The sequence below is a fragment of the Dipteris shenzhenensis genome, chromosome 8, assembly GCF_047967505.1.
Source record: "Dipteris shenzhenensis isolate YYH24624 ecotype China chromosome 8, Dip_SZ_1.0, whole genome shotgun sequence".
In the NCBI taxonomy this organism is placed as follows: Eukaryota; Viridiplantae; Streptophyta; class Polypodiopsida; order Gleicheniales; family Dipteridaceae; genus Dipteris; species Dipteris shenzhenensis.
In genome coordinates, this window is record NC_141603.1 from 34,691,794 (window position 1) to 34,710,890 (window position 19,097).

Below are 19,097 nucleotides of genomic sequence, written 5' to 3' on the forward strand. Positions count from 1 at the left end.
CATTACTCAAGTAAGCTTTAAAGTCTATTTTGCAAACATGGTGAATTATGCTAGTGGGTCAATTACTCGAATGCTTTTCCTCATTTATGGTCTTCACGTGCAGGCTATTGTGTAAAATGCTTCCAAGGGAGAATAAATTACTGACCTCAAGAGATATGGCAAGGCAACATGTGACCTCTCTTGGAGGATTAGATTACAAGCGCATCCATGCATGTGTCAACGATTGCGTTTTGTTTCGTGGACTACATAAGGATGCAAGAGAGTGTCCTACTTGTGGAGAGGCAAGATATAGAGCAGATCTCAAAACTTTGGACGTGCCTCGTAAGGTTCTGTGACATTTTCCCATAATCCCTTGCATCCAACATATGTTCAAGTGCAAATCTATTGCACAGCTCATGTCATGGCATTCCTCCCATCGATCAACCAATGGCAAGTGGAGAACTCCCGCGGACTCTCCTGCGTGGAAGCATATTGAAGACACATGGCCAAGCTTCATAGGAGCTTGAGACTTAGATTGGGTATGGACGGTGTGAACCCATTTGGTCTCAAAAGCACCTCTTACAGTGTATGGCCAGTGATATTGGTGAATTATAATCTTCCACAAGTTAGGAGCTTTCAATAATTTAGATTGCTTATTTAATTGATTTTTCTTGGTGTAGTGCACTATGTTCAATGCTATATGGTGTGAGGGCAAGCATTTTCAAACACAACATATTGATGATAAGAGAAACACACAAGATTGCGGCGTCATTGCTAGCTTTGAGGGAGCCAATGGAGCCATGGATGATTATTGTGGCATAATCCAAGATATTATTAAGCTTGACTTTCGATGCTTCTTTGTGTATGTTTTGGATGTAAAGTGGTTTAAGGACATGGTGGAAAGAGGCCCTAATGCAACAATCAAATGCCATGCAAGTGGCTTTGTAACTATTGACTCCACAAAGTTTTGACAAAGTAGTAGGGACACACTAGTACTACCGCAACAATGTGAACGGGTACTGTGCACACATATAAAAATACTCGCTTTTAAATATTTGATGCAAGAAAAATAACATGATTGTATTTGTGTTTGAATTAGGTTGTCTATCAACCAATGGTGGATAATAATAGATGGTGGCATGTCAGACCTATTATGCCACGTTCCAAAGTGATGTATAGTACATTTACTAATATGGAGCATATGGAGGATGATCATGGCCATGGACGTGATGATGACCGTGATACGAGAGAGAAGGATGATCATGAGATAGGAGATACAGATATTGAGGTCATTACCCGTGAGGAGGAGCCTACCATTGGTGATGCTGATTTCGATGAGCACATGAGTAGCATAAGTAGTAGTGGACTGAATGTATTTGTAGATCTAAACACTTGTTTGGATTTTGAAGTAGATAGTTTGGCAAGGGTTGATCTCATTGAGGATGAGATTGAACCATAGCCCATCATTGATATTGGAAAAACTATTTTACATATTGTCTCATTCTTCTCACCTCACTTAATTCTTGTATATGTGGGCTTGCAAAAAATCATTGATGTTTTTGTTAAAATTATGTGCTTTGGTAATCATGGGCAATGTTTGGAAAGCAATGAATCATGTACACCAAAATCTCACTTTTTGTATTCTGTGGTTTGCGTCTAAATACGCATCTAAATACGCGTCTAATTTCGAGTGTAAATGCACAAATAAACGCCCTAATACATGTGCAAATAGATGCGCTGATAAACACAATGTTAGACGGGCCCGTATTTTCTCAGTTTAGCCACGCAAATAGACGTGTCAATACATGTGCAAATAGACGCGCTGATAAACGCAAATTAGACGGGCCCGTATTTTCTCAGTTTAAACGTGCAAATAGACGCGTTAATATACACACAAATAGATGAGCTGTTAGATGCGCTATTAGACGCGCTCGTAATTCCTCTACTCAAGCAACACCTATAGACGCGCCTGCTATTTTGTGTATCTACCAAGCGTGTCTATAGTTGCTTTGTGTTTTGTGAAAAAACATGGAGGACCAGCACCCACCAAGCAAATCCAGGACATTATCACGTTAGACCCAATCAATATAGCTCAATACTATGTCCACAACTTTAAATCACTGAAAACACTATTGCGCCAAGATAGTTCGATCATAGGCCCTATAGCTAACTTCTTTTTCATGAGAGAGATTCAAAACTGTGGCAACCAGCATGACCACGGCCTTCTGTGGATTAAAGATGCACCCGCTTTTGGGCAAAATGAAGACGGCATTATGTTAGAGTTCATTGACTAATTCATAACAACAAATGCTTCATTATTACAGTAGGAACACGATGACCTGCAAACGCACAAACATAGAAAAAGATGCAAAAAACATAAAATGCATTGCCAATTTGGGTTTCCACGCCCACCTATGCCCCAAGTGAAAGTACTCAAACCTATAACCAACATGCAAGAGCTGCACCATGCAAAGCAAGCTTACAAATACATAAAGCTTGTGTTGGTAGAGCAAAGAACGTCCTCACAAAGCTACGATGAATATTTTGAAACGCTTGCCATGTCCAAATAAGACTACTTCCTCGCCATAAGAAGCAGCATCTCCCAGCCAACTTTCTTCTTGCAAAGACAGCCCAAGGACATGTACACTAACAATTTCAACCCAACTTTGACAAGCCTTTGGGAGGCCAATACAGACATACAATTCATATTAAAACCCCACGGGGCAATGTCGTACTGCACTTCATACATTACAAAGGTGGACAAAGAAACAAACAAAGCAGTTAAAAACGCTATTATACAAAGCCTAGAGCATGGGGACAATGCGAATGGATGAGTGAAGGATGTAGGAAATGCAATACTAAACACGCAGCACATAAGCGCACAACAAGCATCATACCTTTGCCTCTCACTACCATTGACTAGTACAACCAGAGAATTCGTGTACATTAATACTAGCAAACCCGAAGAAAGAACTCTACTCCTACGATGCAAGGCACATCTTGAACAACTGCATCCAAATAGTACCAACGTATTCTACGATGACATTATCACAAAGTACGAACAACGAAATGAGAAAATAGTTGAAATCTGCCTAGCTTGTTTTGCAACACAATACACAACAGTAAAAGGAACAAGCAAGAAAAGCAACCGGGACAAAATCCTGTGTTTCAACAACTACAACAAAGCAAAGGACCCAGAGAACCACTACAGGGAGCTGTGTCCCTTGTACATGCTATTCTTAGACGAACAAGAACTAGTCCACGAAGGCTTCACAACATGGAAAGACATATACATAGACAACTAGGGCACAATCGACTTAAACCAATCTTTGATTACAACCAAATGTGCCCAACAACCAGAACACACCAATAGCCTAGCCTCGCCCACGACATTCAAAAATTCAAACCCTCCAATACCACTAGAGACATTTGATCATGGAAATGAAATTATTATTCCTAGGAAAGACCAAGGCAACCAAAGACAACGCCAATGCATGCAACAAGCATTCTCAAACGAGCAACACTATGTGATGGTTTGAAACTTGAACTCTGAACAGTGACACATTTTTGACGACATCATGCTAAAAAAAAGAGTTGACATGCAAAAACCTATCCATTTGTTGATATCAAGAAACGCCAGTTCTGGCAAAACATTTGTGCTTGTCACCATTGCAGAAGGCCTTAGGAGAGCATACTCGCACAAAGAAACAACCAACACAGACTTGGCAAAAGTTCTCATGCTTGTGTACATAGGCAAAGCAGCACGTGCAATATCTGAAAACACCATTCATGCCGCTCTACACCTCCCACTACTAACCAGCACATACGCACCCCTCTCCGCTGAAAAACTGCAAAACCTATATTCCACACAATACCAATGTATTGAACTTATTGTTATTGACGAGGTTTCTTTGGTCGGCCTTCACACCGGCCTTCACACAATGCTGGCCACAGACATGCGAATGCATGAAATAAAACACAAACATCAAGAGCCATTTGGCGGAGTTGACGTACTCCTTTGTGGAGACCTTTGCTAGGCAAGGCCCGTCAAAGACTCATGGGCTTTTACAAATAAGAGCAACACAACAAATATGCTAGGTAGCTTTTGGAGGCGATACATCAAATACTTCAAACTTCAAAAACCCATGCGCCAAGAAAACCTGGCATTTAGACTAGAGGTTCTTAACAAAATACGCAACAGAACTCAAACAAATGAGGACATTCAAAAACCACCTAAAACCTGTCCCCAACAAAATCAACACTTCCTGCTTATTTTTCACAAACAACGCTAAAGACAAGCACAACAAGCACGTAATTGACTCAATTCAAGAGCAGCCACACATACTCAAAGCACTGGACATAAAGCAACGAACTCGCAACAAGAAAATATAGATACCGACTGACCATATAAAAATATGCGGCCTACACACTGAACTTAGCCTGAAAACAAGAATAATTATAGAAATCTGTTCAAGAAACCTTGACATCGAGGACGGTATTGTTAATGGTGTAGATGGAATTTTTAAAGGGTCTAGTACAAACAAAAAACCATCCATCGTTTGGGTTGCATTTAGCGACCCAAGAACACGACAAAAAACAAGATACCAACATAGACAACTGTATGACATCGACACACCTAGTGCATGGACACCCATAGCCCAAATAGTAAGAGAATTCCAGGTGGGCAACAACCACATAAACACAATAACAAGAAAATAATTTTCAATTCAACCAGCAATAGCAAGAACAATACAGTGTTCTCAAGGATTAACATTGGAGTCCCTTGCATTTGACCCAGAATCACGGGTTAGTTTACATCGCGCTATCAAGAGTGCGCGACCCAACGAAACTTTACTTCCTAACAAAACTAGAACAAAGACATGTCAAAGTTAACCAACAAGTCCTGGGAGAAACAAGAAGACTACAAACTGATTGTGCCTGGACATTCGACCAAATGGACTTCGGCTAGGCAGGTTCCAACAACTACACCTTGCAGAGCCTAAATGTACGCTCCCTAAAAGCACACGTCCAAGACTTGGAACATTCAAAAAGTATAATGGGAGCGAAGGTCCTATGCATACAAGAAACACACCTGTAAGGCACCTCAACACCACAATTACCTGACTTTTATAACACCGTATCAACACACCAAAAACACAAATGAGCTTGCAAGAGGGAGGCTGTGAGTGCTTACTCACAATCCTAATCACTGAAACAAAACAAGACATTGCAATTATTAACACATACAAAGCACCAAATGCAACACAAAGCGTAATGGCAAGAATACTCGAAAGAATGCTTCACACATTACGACCAACAACAACAACATATGATGTTGGAGACTTCAACCAAACCTACAAACTCGGAACAAACACAAACGAATCCCTTCCACAAATCATGTAAACTTATGGACTACTCAAAATACCAACACCACCAACTAGAATAAACCTAACGACAATGGACCACATTTGGACAAACAACAAAGACAAACACCAACAGAACGGAACAAATTACATATACTGCTATACACCGTCTTCAACCACAAATACTGAATAAAAATAACAAAAAAAAACCCACGCTGCAAAACAACACAAATCCAGAGGCAGGCTCGTTGAAGTATCTTCATCTTGTTGAGCATTAGAAGTGACACTTTTGCCACCTTGTTTCACAGAGGTATTCGCTGTCTGAGGAAGAGGGGCGACAGCAAATGACAGCAGACAGCAGCAGGCATGGCGAAGAGGCACGGCGACGATAGCGATGAAGTCAGCGGCGGCAACAGCAGCAAAAGAAGCAAGCGCGAAGTAGTTGTGGTGAAAGGGTCGGAGGGGTTTGTTGGTCTTTTGCTGCGGGGACGAACGTTTGCCATGCGCTTTCAGTAATCGCCCCACCATCCTCAGATTCTGGGGATCATGGTGGTCGACAGGCCATTCTTGGAGAGAAGGATGGATCCCTCTGGTTACTTGAAGAGGATGAGGGGCTTATGGAGGGTTTCAGCTATTCCCTTGCCACGGTGGGAAGAAAGCCAAAGCCAGAGGTGAAAACTGTTCGAATTTTTGGGACAGGCGCTGCAGTGGACCGGGAGCATTATTATTTTGTCGAGTCAGATGTCGGCCAGCTTGTCCAAGACCTAAAAGACGGCAGGTATTGTGCTCTTTGTGGAAGGAGACAGAGTGGCAAAACCACAGCAGCCATGGTGGTAGTGGAACGGCCGAGAGGGGAAGGTGACCTTTGCCCCATCCTTCTGGAAGGCATGGAGATGCAAGGTAAACGTTTTGATCCTTCTCAAATGTGGAAGTATTTCTGGGACTGTCTTCATAAAGCATGTCCCAGACTTTTCAAGAAAAGGCCCGACACCGGGGGTTTCTATTTGTCGATGGACTTCCGAGCCCTTTTCGACAAGGAGACCTTAAAAGTTCCTGTGGTGTTGATCCTGGATGAGGCAGACAGCTTACTCTTGATGTCCACTGAGTGCTTGGACGATTTTTTCCATACAGTCCGCACCCTGAAACAACATAAGGGTGCCTATAACTTGAGATCGTTTGCACTTGTAGGAGTAGAAACAGTCAAAGTTCTTCTTGAGGCTCGATATGATGAAAGAGTCAAACAGGCACAAGGTGATTACATTCCAAGCTCTACACGCAGTTGTCTATCACCTTTTGGTTGGCCCTCCCTTCAAAAGGTGACTTGTATAAAAGGCAAAAGTGTTGACTTTGGTCTTCATTGTTACTTGCACGAGTTTGAATACAAGCTCCCTCCTCTTCCAAGAGAGTGTTTTGGGTGTTCTCTTGCTTTCATTGTAGTGCCTTTGTGGTTACCACTCCATCTCCCTTCACTCTCCTCTTCCCTTCTCCTTCTCCTTCTCCCTCCCTTCTCCCCTCTCTTCCCCCCCTCCCCCTTCCCTCTTTCTTGCATGGAACCACATTGCAACAATTCGGATGTCGCTTGAGTGACACTTGCGGATGACTAGTGCGTTGCATTGCTCTCACAAGGAGTAGCTTGGAATGGAGGCTCCATCGACATCTCTTCAACATCCCCACAACATGTGAGTCACTATGCTGAGACCCACCACATACGTCGATATCTATGATTTATAATTTTCCCAACCTTTTGATAATTCTTAGCATCAGCGGTAATAACTGAATAATATTGTTAGGACCGATATCGTCAATACATCTACTTAACTATTTTGCAATTAATTCTCTTGTCTTATTTGATATGATGGTGCAAGTAGTTTTCTCAATGCCATCATAAATGCATCCAACATGCTATTACAGATGGCATGTAACTAGGCATTGTGAAACCCAAGCCAACGTTGGCGATAGAGGCCATGATTTTTTCCAATGTGGGCTTGCACCATGCTCAACGGATATCCCGTGCGACAAATAGCTTCAAACACATCTTGTTGCGCCTTCTCGATATGTTGTGCTTTGAAGGAAGCTTCCAAGGATTGTTGTTGCACATGTACATGGGCATTCGAACAAGGCACATTAATGCATTGTCCTCTTTCCATATATAGGTTTGAGCAACTTGCCGATTGTGCAAGGGATCCTGTGCCAGTACTGTGTGTGGTTGCACTTTGCGAACAACTTTCCATAGTCGCCGATTGCTTGCCTGAGGTTTCAAGATGCATGGTTCTATTTTTCTTCAATTACAAGTTGATACTGGTGGCGTGCGAGTATTTCATCCACAATCGTGTTTGCACTTGCCGCTATCTGACTACCCAAAATGGCTACCACCCTTTCCACTCTCGGACCCTTGCACTTTCCAATCTGTATTTGAGGGTCGCCTAGGAAATGTTTACGCATACGAGTTCCTGAACCCGTGTACTCTTCGTGGTAGATGTTACATCTCCACTTGGTGGTAGTTATGAGCATAACATATTCTCGGGATTTTGCAAGGTTTCGGCCTCATTTCTCTGGAGCCATGTTCACGTCTATATGCACATACTAATAGATCAATAATGTGCAAAAGTTTTGGAAGCAAAATTGTCAAATTCCATGTTTCCAAACGTTTCTCCAGTCTTGAACAATTTTATTTCCCGAATATGTGTTGCATGGAACAATCATTACACTCTTATTCCACGATCACTCAGTAATTGAGTTGGACCTCGAGATGGAGCAACCATCCATCGTCTTGCTCCCTCTCGACATAATTGGTTGGTTATAGACGTGGTAATCTGCCTAGGGACCTAGGCGTGGGATGGCAAGTTGCCTTTTCCCATGTCTCGCTCTTTTTCAAGTAAGATCTATTTGCACTATGATCTTTCACGACATCATGCTCTGTACGCAAAAGTCGGTATTTCATACACACTAGTGCAGTAGCTAGCACTGCTTACATGCACGTGGTGACTCTTTCTCTCACACCTTCTACTTTTCAATCTCAACCATTCGTTAAAACTATTCAAAAGATTTAAATGCATTCGTTCATCCTACAAGGAGTCTAAAATATCTGGACTCAAATGAATACGTAAGAAACCAACAATTTATTGATTAAGAACATCCATGGTCCAAATCAATGTCAAATTCCATTAGAATAGTTCCACATAGTAAATGTTCATTCATTTGTGGTAATATGCCTGTAGAAATAGGCATGGATGGCAAGTTGCCTTTTCCCATGTCCTACTCTTTTTCGAGGAATCATCTATTGGTTCTATGATCATTTGCAACATCATGCTCTGTACGCGAATGTCAATATTTCACACACACTAGTGCAATAGCCAACAATACCTACATGTGCAGTTATCAAGACCCTTTGTTTGAATCTACGAAGTGAAGGATGCTATTGTGATGCCAAAATTTGATATTTTTTATTTGGCATTGGTATTGCTTTCTTCTATGTTTGATAAGAGTTTGAGTATCAAGTGATAGCCTAGTGGCTCTCACTTATTTCTATTTTCTAAGATATTTATGGGATTGAGAGGATGACTGGAATGAATCATTGTAAATACCATGTGTATGAATGATAAATACCATGGTATGGGGTGAGAGTTATTTGTGTATGGGATATTATGGGGTTTTTAGAAAATAGGAAGAGTGAGTCATATAAAGAGGTGAGCTCATGTCCATGTGTTCCAATAATATAAGAGAGGCCACATGCCAAGCATGTGGAAGGCATGTGGAGGAGTGTGGAGTCAAGAGGAATCCTTCTAGAATTCCTATGTGGAATAAGGAGGATGTGGACATATGGAAAAGAGAGGGTCCCTATGGGCTCCATGTGGGGAGACTCTTGACTTTCTCAATATTTTAAGAGTCGAGCATCTTTTGATGGGACACATGGCAAGAGTGGCCAAAAAGGACATGGATGGTGACATATGACCTTATGTGATTGATGGGGAAAGGAATCTATAGGCAGCAATTGTAAATGGGTGAAGGAGGGTGACAAAATCTCTATAAAAGAAGCCCTCCTCTCCCTTGTTCATCATCTCTTCCACCATTAGGCCTCATGCTGCTATAGCTCTAGTCTCCTCAAGCCTCTTCCATGAGTCTTCTCTCCCTCTTCTTCTCTCCCTCTTGTAGATATTCTCTTATGTAGACTTTTGAGCCCATCTCTCTCTAGTTCATTCTCTCTCTATCTATCTATCTATCTATGAGTAGTCTTGGAGATTCTGCTCCCTCTTGTACGTATGAAACCTCTTCTTCTCCCTTGTGTTCGTAGTATTTTGGGTTGCATTAGAGTGGAGTCTCACTCTATTGGTAATGAAGGTCACTTCAGCTTCTCTCTCTTGAGTATCTCTTCTCTTTTTTCCATTGCTTTCTCTTCCAAAGTGCTCAGAGGTGTTGTCTATTCGGCTACTCATTGTGCATACATGGTTTATCTATTTCCCAAGCCACAAAAGGGGCTCATTCTTCCCTACAAGGTGACCTGTATGGGACTTGGATCGTTGATTAAGTCTAAGCATGGAGGTAGTATTCTCCCAAGTCGGCATAGTAGGAGTAGGTGTTTTTCATGATACTTTGACCCCCTGTCAGTATTTTGCTCATAACTTTTTGCTCGGTGGTCCGATTTGGACGGAACTTATATTATCGCGAAGCTCTCTTCAAGGAGCATCATCTTTTCTTCAGTTATTATATTGGATGTCAAACCAAAAATCTATGACTCTCTGTGTGTGTGATTGTTTCTTTTTCAAATAGTTCTTACTACCGTCCAGTAAACTACCCATATCTTTCCAACCTTGGGATATTACCATCTTCATTCTCATCTAAGGGAGGATAGTATGATGTGGTCTCTTGGCTCGGGAGGGTCACTATGTATAAACCCTCTATATCACGTGCGTTCAAGGCCTATATTTAAAATCCCTTATCTGTAAAAGATTTTGTTAATAAAATGTACCCCTTTTCTATACAAATCTATAAATTTTTCCCAAAACTATTTTAAATTGTCCCTTATGTATATTTATTTCTGTAAATTTTAGAAATAAAAAATATCCTTCTGTTGAACTCACGTGATAGGGTTACATATGATGAGTGACCCCCTCGAGTCTCTTGGTATAAAAGCTTTTTTTTAATGTCCCTCTCCTAGTAATGAATATCTCTATCACTCAGTTCGAAAGTAGGAGGAAGTGAAGAGGTGCGTGAAGTTTATAACCCCCAACTTCATGTCACATCTTTTGGTGGAAATGCCGGGTACGTTTGGTATTGGATTCATCCCACCTTACTAAATGGTCTTGGGTGTACTTCATTGCATGTTATGCCTAGTATAGGCATGTGTTTTCTGATGTGATAAAGAAGATGTCTGGAAGAACTCCGTTAGAAGAGATTGCAACCATTTGAGAGAGCTAGAAGATTGTGAAGATGATGCTGAAGCTATTCGCATGGTCATCGTGATCATATACTTTATGTTTGCACTCTTGAATTGGTGAATCGACCACATCGGCAGCAGGCACAATGATAGATTGGAGATTATTTCATGCATTGGCAGCTTGGTGTGAAGAAGAGTTAAGTCTTTGGGTATTTTTGACTATAATAGTGGAGTGGTGATTCTCAATGCTTTCAATTTCTTTTGCTATGCAAATGATGAAGAGTACAACATCTTGAAGTTGTTATGTGCACTTCCAATTGTGAGAAGGGTGATTCTTGATTGCATCTATACACAATGTTTTCATGGTGTTAGTTGGTCATTTATTTTTGAAGATTTTGTTGAGGATGACATTGTGGAGGGTTTTCAATAAGTGGTTATGCATAATAAGTTGGCCTTGGTATACTAAGGATCTATGGGGTTTTGTTTGGATCTTGTTTGGGATATTATTTAGATCTTGGTGTTTCCTCTTTTTGTTTCATCATGATGAAGATTCTAGTGTTTCGAGGGACCCAAGGGGAAGACCCAGAGTCTTATCTTTAGGATTTTATTTGAGGATGCCGGCTTTCTGGATGGTCCATGAAGGATTGGGCCGAGACAAACAAATGTGAGGAGAAGAAGTGCATAAATACAGATAACAACGTGCACGAGGAACGAAAATGGTCATACATATGCATGAAGAGAAAGCGAATCCAGGCAGATCCACAAAAGCAACCAAAAGAGGAAGAGAGTAATGAAGGAGGAGAACATGTTAAATGCATTGGGATATCTATGTTGCAAGCAAAGATGTATGCACTTCATTGATCTTGCAAACATCAAGGAATGTAGAGGACACGTGTGGCAAAGAAGAGGAAGCGAAAGAAATGAATACCTTCTCACAAGTCTCTCTTGCTTTCTTCAGAATGGTAATAAAAGGCTAAGTTCAAGACAAAAGGTAAAACCTCTCATAAATGGAAAAAGGATTTGGAATAAGGCATATCGCAATATTACTGGATTATCCCATGGTACATATTGGGATTTAGTCACCAAGGCAAAGGGCGGCAACAAATTTAGCATTCACGGTAATAGAGGAAGGTCCAAATCAAGAATCTCAACTGTCAGGGCAGTAGTAATTTTGCAAGACTTCATACATGAAAATGCTTTACCTCAACCCCATATATCTACCAAACTCCCTAACAGTGATGCGATCACTGAAATGCACCTTCCAATGGGCTTGACAAAGCTCGAAGTGTTTGACTCTATTATTGCAGAAAAGCAAAGCCAATGCCGTAGCTTCTTCTCATACTTTGTATACTCTTTGGAAGAAGAACTTTGGATATGTTAAAATCCCAAGGAGGCAAAAAATGTCAAAGTTTAATGTCTGTGATGATTTAAAGCGAGCGATTGAGAGTGCAACATGTCCAAATCAAAGGGAATTATACAAAAAAAACCGAAAATCTCATCATGAACTTATTCGACATTCCAGACAAAAATATGCATTTTGGAAGGAGCAAGCTATTTCGCATCCCGATGACTACATGTGCCTTATTGTAGATGGCATGGATCAGAATACAACAACATTGCCTCGTTTTGTTGCCACTCCACCTAAATTACAAGGAAAGCACTTTCTAAAGACACATCTATGTGGAGTGTTAGTACATGGAATTAAGTTCTTTGTAGATATATGGATTGATTAAACCTTGCATCTACATGATAGCAATCAAGTTGTAACATCTATTATGAAGGCAATTCGCAATGTACATGTAGAGAAAGGTCGCCTACCACCGATTTTGAGAATACAAGCTGATAATTGCAAAATAAGAATGTACTCATGTTTGCATTCTGCTCCATGCTAGTTGCTCATCGAATCTTCAATGAGGTCGAATGTGGATTTTTGTATGTTGGGCATACACATGAGGATATCAATCAGGTTTTTAGCACAGTCTCAAGGGAGCTTAAATGCAAGGATGTGGAGACAATAGATGACTTGGTAAGAAGATGTGGCAAGCAAGTTGGTGATCGTAAGGAAAGTACAGTATGTGAGAGGCTCGAAAGAATGTATGATTGGAAGAGATTCATTCTACCTTTCATACAAACAGGTGGTGATGCATTGACAGGTCATACCAATCCACACTACTTTCATTTTTTTTTTAAAGATGAAAAACCGGTAATGCAATGGCAACAGTATTCTCATGATACAAAATGGGAACCTGAAGAACCTTACAGTCTCTTAACTTCAATTCCCAGTAAGGAAAGGTATCCAACATGGGCTCCTATACAAGAATTCAATGAGAGGTCTAATTGTGAAATAGAAGGATTAAAAGCATTTATTACATACAAAGAGGAAATGCTCTGGAGATATCCTGGTTCGAAGCCTACTTGGAGAGAACACACTACCACTGTAATTAACAAGACACAAAATTTAATAAAGGACCTTGAGAGAATGCGAGGCTCAAAGGATGTCAAGGAAGAATGCAATATGTTTTGGCCAAATGTTCATAACGATTTGCGCCCACAGCTCCAGTCTTTGAAAATGAATTTGTATCATTACTCCCACGTCCATATTGTGGACTGAAGAAGAGAGAATTTATGCCACAAGTAGATATAAAGGTCGATTGTTTTGTTGTGGTTCGGCCATCGGATGATGAATATGAGAATGTGAAGTTTTGGGTTGCAAAAGTAGTTGATGTGCAAAGAGATGACCAAGGGAGAGCTACAACATATACAGCGGTATGGTATGAGCCAAAGGGCAGGAAGGAGAATATGGATAACAACACATTGTATACTAATTGTATAATGAAGGAGTGGGTCCCAAATGATGAAGCGGTCTCTCAAGTTTCAACGGAGACAATCATAGTGTCTTGGCATTCAAGGGCAAAGAAATCAAAGAAGCGCATGGGATATGAGGTAGAAGGAAAAATAAAAATACCACAGCAAACTATTTTACATATACACGAATTTTTAAGGATGCTCGCCATGGAGGAAGTAGAAGGAGACAGCGCAAATGAAGAATGTCCATGATTAAAGCTTTGTATTGAAGTCCATTGAAGGATTTTATTTGGGTACTAGGCAAGGAGACAATCCAAGACAATTATAATCAGAGTCATCACCTCCTATGTCAAATGAGAGTCAAAATATGCACTGGATGTCACCCAAGGGTCAAGGCTTGCCAAGATAATAGGGAGTTAATGAAGATGGCACCTGGTAAGGGACTATCACATTGAGCAATAAGACAATGGGGAGTCAATGCACCCAAGCGGCAGGGCTTGGCAAGATAACTTGTGGGAGTTAATGCAGATGGCACCTGTATTGCACTGGATGTCACCCAAGGGTCAAGGCTTGGCAAGACAATAGGGAGTTAATGTAGATGGCACCTCGCAAGGGACTATCACATTGAGCAATAAGACAATGGGGAGTCAATGCACCCAAGGGGCAAGGCTTGGCAAGACAAGTGGGAGTCAAATTATGCAGATGGCACCTGGTAAGAGACTGTCGTGACATTGAGCAATAAGACAATGGGGAGTCAAATTATGCAGATGGCACGAATTGAGGCTCTTTAAGAGCAACAATTTAAATTGTAAACATATGTTCAATCTATATCATTTTGGATATAAAGACTCTAGCTGAGAGCAACGTCTCTTAATGTAATCATATAATAATAGCTATAATTGCTATTATACCTCTTTGGTTCAATACAAAACTTGGGTCTTATGGCATCATGTCTTTTTTCTATTTATTAAAAGTTTTAAAAATTTTGTGCATATTGCGAGTGATAATGTTATTTTCATGAAATATTTAAGTCTCCTTTCATGGATTTATAAATTTATCACGTCAACGAAAAACGCCAAGGAAAATTATTAAAAATAATTAAATTAACAAATAACTTAGATATAGCTAGAATTTCTAATATAGGATTATTTCAATTTCTTACATGTTGGTGCAAAAGTATAGATTGAAAAAATAATATTTTTATGTGAATTATATGATAGTGCCACAAAGTGAACTTTTGATTTGGGAAGGAAAAACGTCAAGGAAAAATATTAAAAATAATTAAATTAACAAATAACTTAGATATAGCTAGAATTTCTAATATAGGATTATTTCAAATTCTTGCATGTTGGTGCCAAAGTATAGATTGAAAAAACAATATTTTTATGTGAATATGATAGTGCCACAAAGTGAACTTTTGATTTGGGAAGAATATTTTCAGAAAGTAAAATTTTGATTTGGGAAGGATATTTTCACAAAGTAAAGTTTTCATTTGGGAAGGATTTTTGGGCTTCATCCAAAAACAACACAAAAAGTCCAAAATTAATGAAATAGGTGTTTGAAAGTTTGATCCATCCAACCTCTCAATATCAAAGAGGGCACTACCAGCTATAGATGCCATATCTATGGCACAATAGGTCACAACCAAAGAGCAGTATAGTGCAATAGGCAACCCAAATGACCAAAAAATATAGTGTTATCCAGACCAATTAGGTCTCCAAATAAACTAGCTAATCCAATGCTCAAAAGCACTCAGCCATAAAGAGGCATAAACAAGAATATATGCAGCCTAGTAACCTGCCAATGCCTAGCAATCAAAGTAAGAAAATGCACTGAACCAAATGAGCAATGCCTGCTCAACCAATGGCAATAGGAGCCTAGCTCAACTATCCATAAACATCAGTGCAGCATCCACCAATGCAAATCCATAATGCATCGAAATGGCATTTACTGCATCACCAATGCATCACCTCAAGTGTGCAATCCTTTGGCAACAAAATCAAGCATTCACCACTTGCCAAATGTGCCAAAGTGACTTGCCAAAATGCCAATAATGCCCTTGGACTGAAGTGAGATCCCAATCACTTTCTGTTATTTATTGTGAGTTCCCAATTCACTGTTGTGCAAGAGAAATTCCTACAACAATACCTCACAGCCACTTTGGGCCAAATAACATGCTGTCCCTGTTTTTGAATAGCGATATCTTTCCATTGAAAAACCGAATGCCAAATCTGTAAACAACAAAGTTGTAGCTTGTAAAAATATCTACAACCTATCAGTTGACCTAAAGAGCCAAATCCTTGTGGATTCTTAGATATTCTTACCTGAAAAATAGCTTCGTGCACATTGGTCACAAATAGATAGTAGACTGTAACTTTTTGTGGTTTTGCAGAGGCTGTAACTCCTGCAGCTTATATCGGATCAACTTGCTTCCAAAAGCAAAGTTGTAGTATTTCTATGAACTACAACTTTCCAGTTCGGCACAAAGTGCAATTCTGCACCAGGAAAGAGATATTCAGTCTTGAAAATGACTGTTTTGTCATAAAAACAGCAACAACAGCTTGCTTGAATGTTTGCTACCCTTTATAGCACTCATCTGCTCCGACAAAAAACAGCCCCAAAAATGGTCAAAATACATCCAATAGATCACCCCATATGTCAACTGCAACACTAGCAAAATGGCAAGTACAATGCCCAACCAAATCAGCCCCGAGAATGTTCACAGATCAGCAATAAAATAGCCCAAAAGCACTGGCAAAACAGCCCCGAAATGTGCTCGAAACAATGGTAATCTGGTAATATCTCAATACATCACCGTACGACCATATGTATCCAACATAGGCAAATAACCATGCATCCAATGAACTGTCAATGCATCTCAACTAGGCATGTACCACTGTCAAAGCATGTGTCAATGCCACTGCCAAAGTGATGTACAGATCGAAAGCTCCTTGTGCAAGACTGCAAAATGGCATATGACCAGTCCCACAAAGTGCCCAAGCAATAGCCTCAAATCAGCCTATCCACAGCTAATGTCCACAAGGCGTACTTCTACAAAATGTCCCGCAAAGACACCAAAATCAGCCAATGCTCAGCTCCAAGACCTCAAATGCAACACCGGCTATCTCCCAAGCATACAACTGCATCAAACATGCAATCCACAAGCTCCCCAATAGCTCATCTTCTCCAAAATGGATGTTGCTATCACTGGGCTGCTCTTCCTTTGCTCACGGGATGGAGTTGCTGCTAGTACTGGGATGCTCTTATTCCTTTGCTCACATCTCTTCCTTTTGAAATAGCCGGTTTCATGCCATCCTCTCAAGGGCACCTCTAGTGTCCACGGCTCCATCTACAACCTCACGGGCCCAACGATGCTCATTACAATGGCTTCACCCATAGAGGGCTCTCCATCGAAGGCTGCCCACCGATGACTCCCCAGCTAGCACCTTAGCTCCAACAGCACTTGGCATGCTTGCAGGCCTCCAATGACTGGGCTCAATAGCAGTAGTATTAATGACTCCAGTGCTCCTTGACAAAACGGTGCCACAACTTCAATGTTGTGCTTCCAAATGGACCACCACAACTCCGTCCATGCTCACTGGTGGAGTTAGCTTCCTTGCCAGCGCTGCCATCAATGGTGGCGCTAAGGAGTCAAAGGAATAGAGGAAGAATTGCCAGCATAGATCACTACCCTCAAGCAATAGAATGCCTCGACAAAGAGCAAGTCCAAGCCTTGTGTCAGCATGGCCACCAATCTGCAAGAGTCTTCACACTGCCCATAGAAGCTGCCAACCACCCTTCCTCTTATGAGCTACCAAGCCCAAGCTTGCTTCAGCTTCTTGCAAGAGCTCTCTATCAGATCGTCTGCTTCTTTGGCTTCACTGCAATTCCTATTCGATTGATGAAGCTCCCACTGGGATGCTCCTCTCTAACCTTGCTGGCCACACTCACCAAGCTCTCCTTGGCTCTGATACTAGTTGTGGGAGAGGAGAGCATACAAAAGGGATAAGGAGACACCAAAAGTGGTGGAGCAAAAACTACTCCAACTTATTCCTCTATCATATATATATGAGTATACATGGGCACTGTACAGGTGGGTGGGCACACTGCCCTTTACACCAACAACAACTATGTCTAAAACTAATTTAAGAGAGCTACACCTAAGCTTTGATACCATGTGAAAGTGCGGATCGTGCTCTCCTAGTGCAACGTGGAACTAGCAAAAGATCAAGGGCGATCAAATCATAGAAGAAACTCCATGAGATATATGGTAGGCAATACTCAATCTATTCCAAATGTGTGTGTTCTCAACAATACATGATATGCTTCTTATATAGAGAGAGCCTTTAGAATAGTCAAACCATGTGGGATCCTCTCATCCACATCTCTCCTTGTGGATATCCTCAATCCACATCTCCACATCATGTAGTCCACATCATAGGGGGGCTACTTCAATTCTTTCCTATACCATACTTAGCCCTTTAATCTATGTGCTCATGGCACCATATCTCTCAACACCTCTTTCATGCTCATGCTCTTATGCTCATGCATAAGCATAAGCATATGTCTCCTTCTCTTATGCTCATGCATAAGCATAAGCATGAACATATGTCTCTTCTCTTATGCTTATGCTTATGCATGAGCATATGTCTCCTCTTATGCACAAGCATGAGCATAAGCATAAGAGAAGGAGACATATGCTCATGCATAAGCATGAGCATATGTCTCCTTCTCCTTCTCCTCTTTTCCTCTTTCCCCTCTTTGAATCTCTTTTTCTCTTCATAAGCATGAGCATATGTCTCCTTCTCTTATGCTTATGCATGAGCATATGTCTCCCTCTTTCAACCTCTTTTTCACTTTCCCTCCCTCTCTTCCCTCTTTTCCTTCTCTCATGAGCATGTATCATTTTCCTCTTTTGCTCATAAGCGTATGTATTTGCCTATGCCTATGCCTATGCTTATGTTTGTTTTTTGTTTTTTGTTTTCATGTTTGTGTCTATGTTAGACATGGGATCACGTCGCATGTCTAACGAGTGCGGATAGCCTCGTAGGAGGAGACATCATGATCTCTATGCTGTAGAGGACTTTGATTCCTCTCAGGCGACACCTGAGGGGACTCTGACTCCTCTCGGACATAGCACTGGGACTACCCCTGGTCCGACCCCTCTAGGACCTAGCATTGCGACTACCCTTGGTCCGACTCCTCTCGGACATAGCACTATAGCTACCCCTCGGGGAACTCCTTTGCTAGTAGCACATGGCTTTGTTGGGAGTCCCGACGAGTTTGTAGCGTAGATGACTGATGAGGAGGTAGCGAGATTCTTATCTCTGCTATCTCAGAGGACCTCAGCAATTCCCTCTCCTACACCAACTGCTGGAACTACTACCCAACCGTCCCCTCGTGCCCCTTCGATCGAGGGGTCATCACCTACGTGTGCCTATCATAAGGGAAGGAAGAGTAGGAGGGGCCGCTTATGTTGTGCTGACTCGGGAGATGTAGACGAGTCAGCACACTCACATCCCTACAGGTCTCCACTTGGTCCCAAGACACAGTATCAGTCAGGTCCATTGCCCTCT

General features: G+C 41.2%; 1 protein-coding gene across 1 annotated transcript in view; it reads left to right on the plus strand.

The window, feature by feature from the left end:
• Window positions 1-5,618: 5,618 nt before the first annotated feature.
• LOC147899418 (uncharacterized) overlaps window positions 5,619-19,097 on the plus strand; it is a 70,754-nt gene continuing 57,275 nt past the window's right edge. The window contains exon 1 of the mRNA XM_087377723.1: window positions 5,619-6,638. Coding sequence (XP_087233849.1) covers window positions 5,960-6,638 — 679 coding nt within the window. The 5' untranslated portion in view covers window positions 5,619-5,959. The remainder of the gene's footprint in view (window positions 6,639-19,097) is intronic.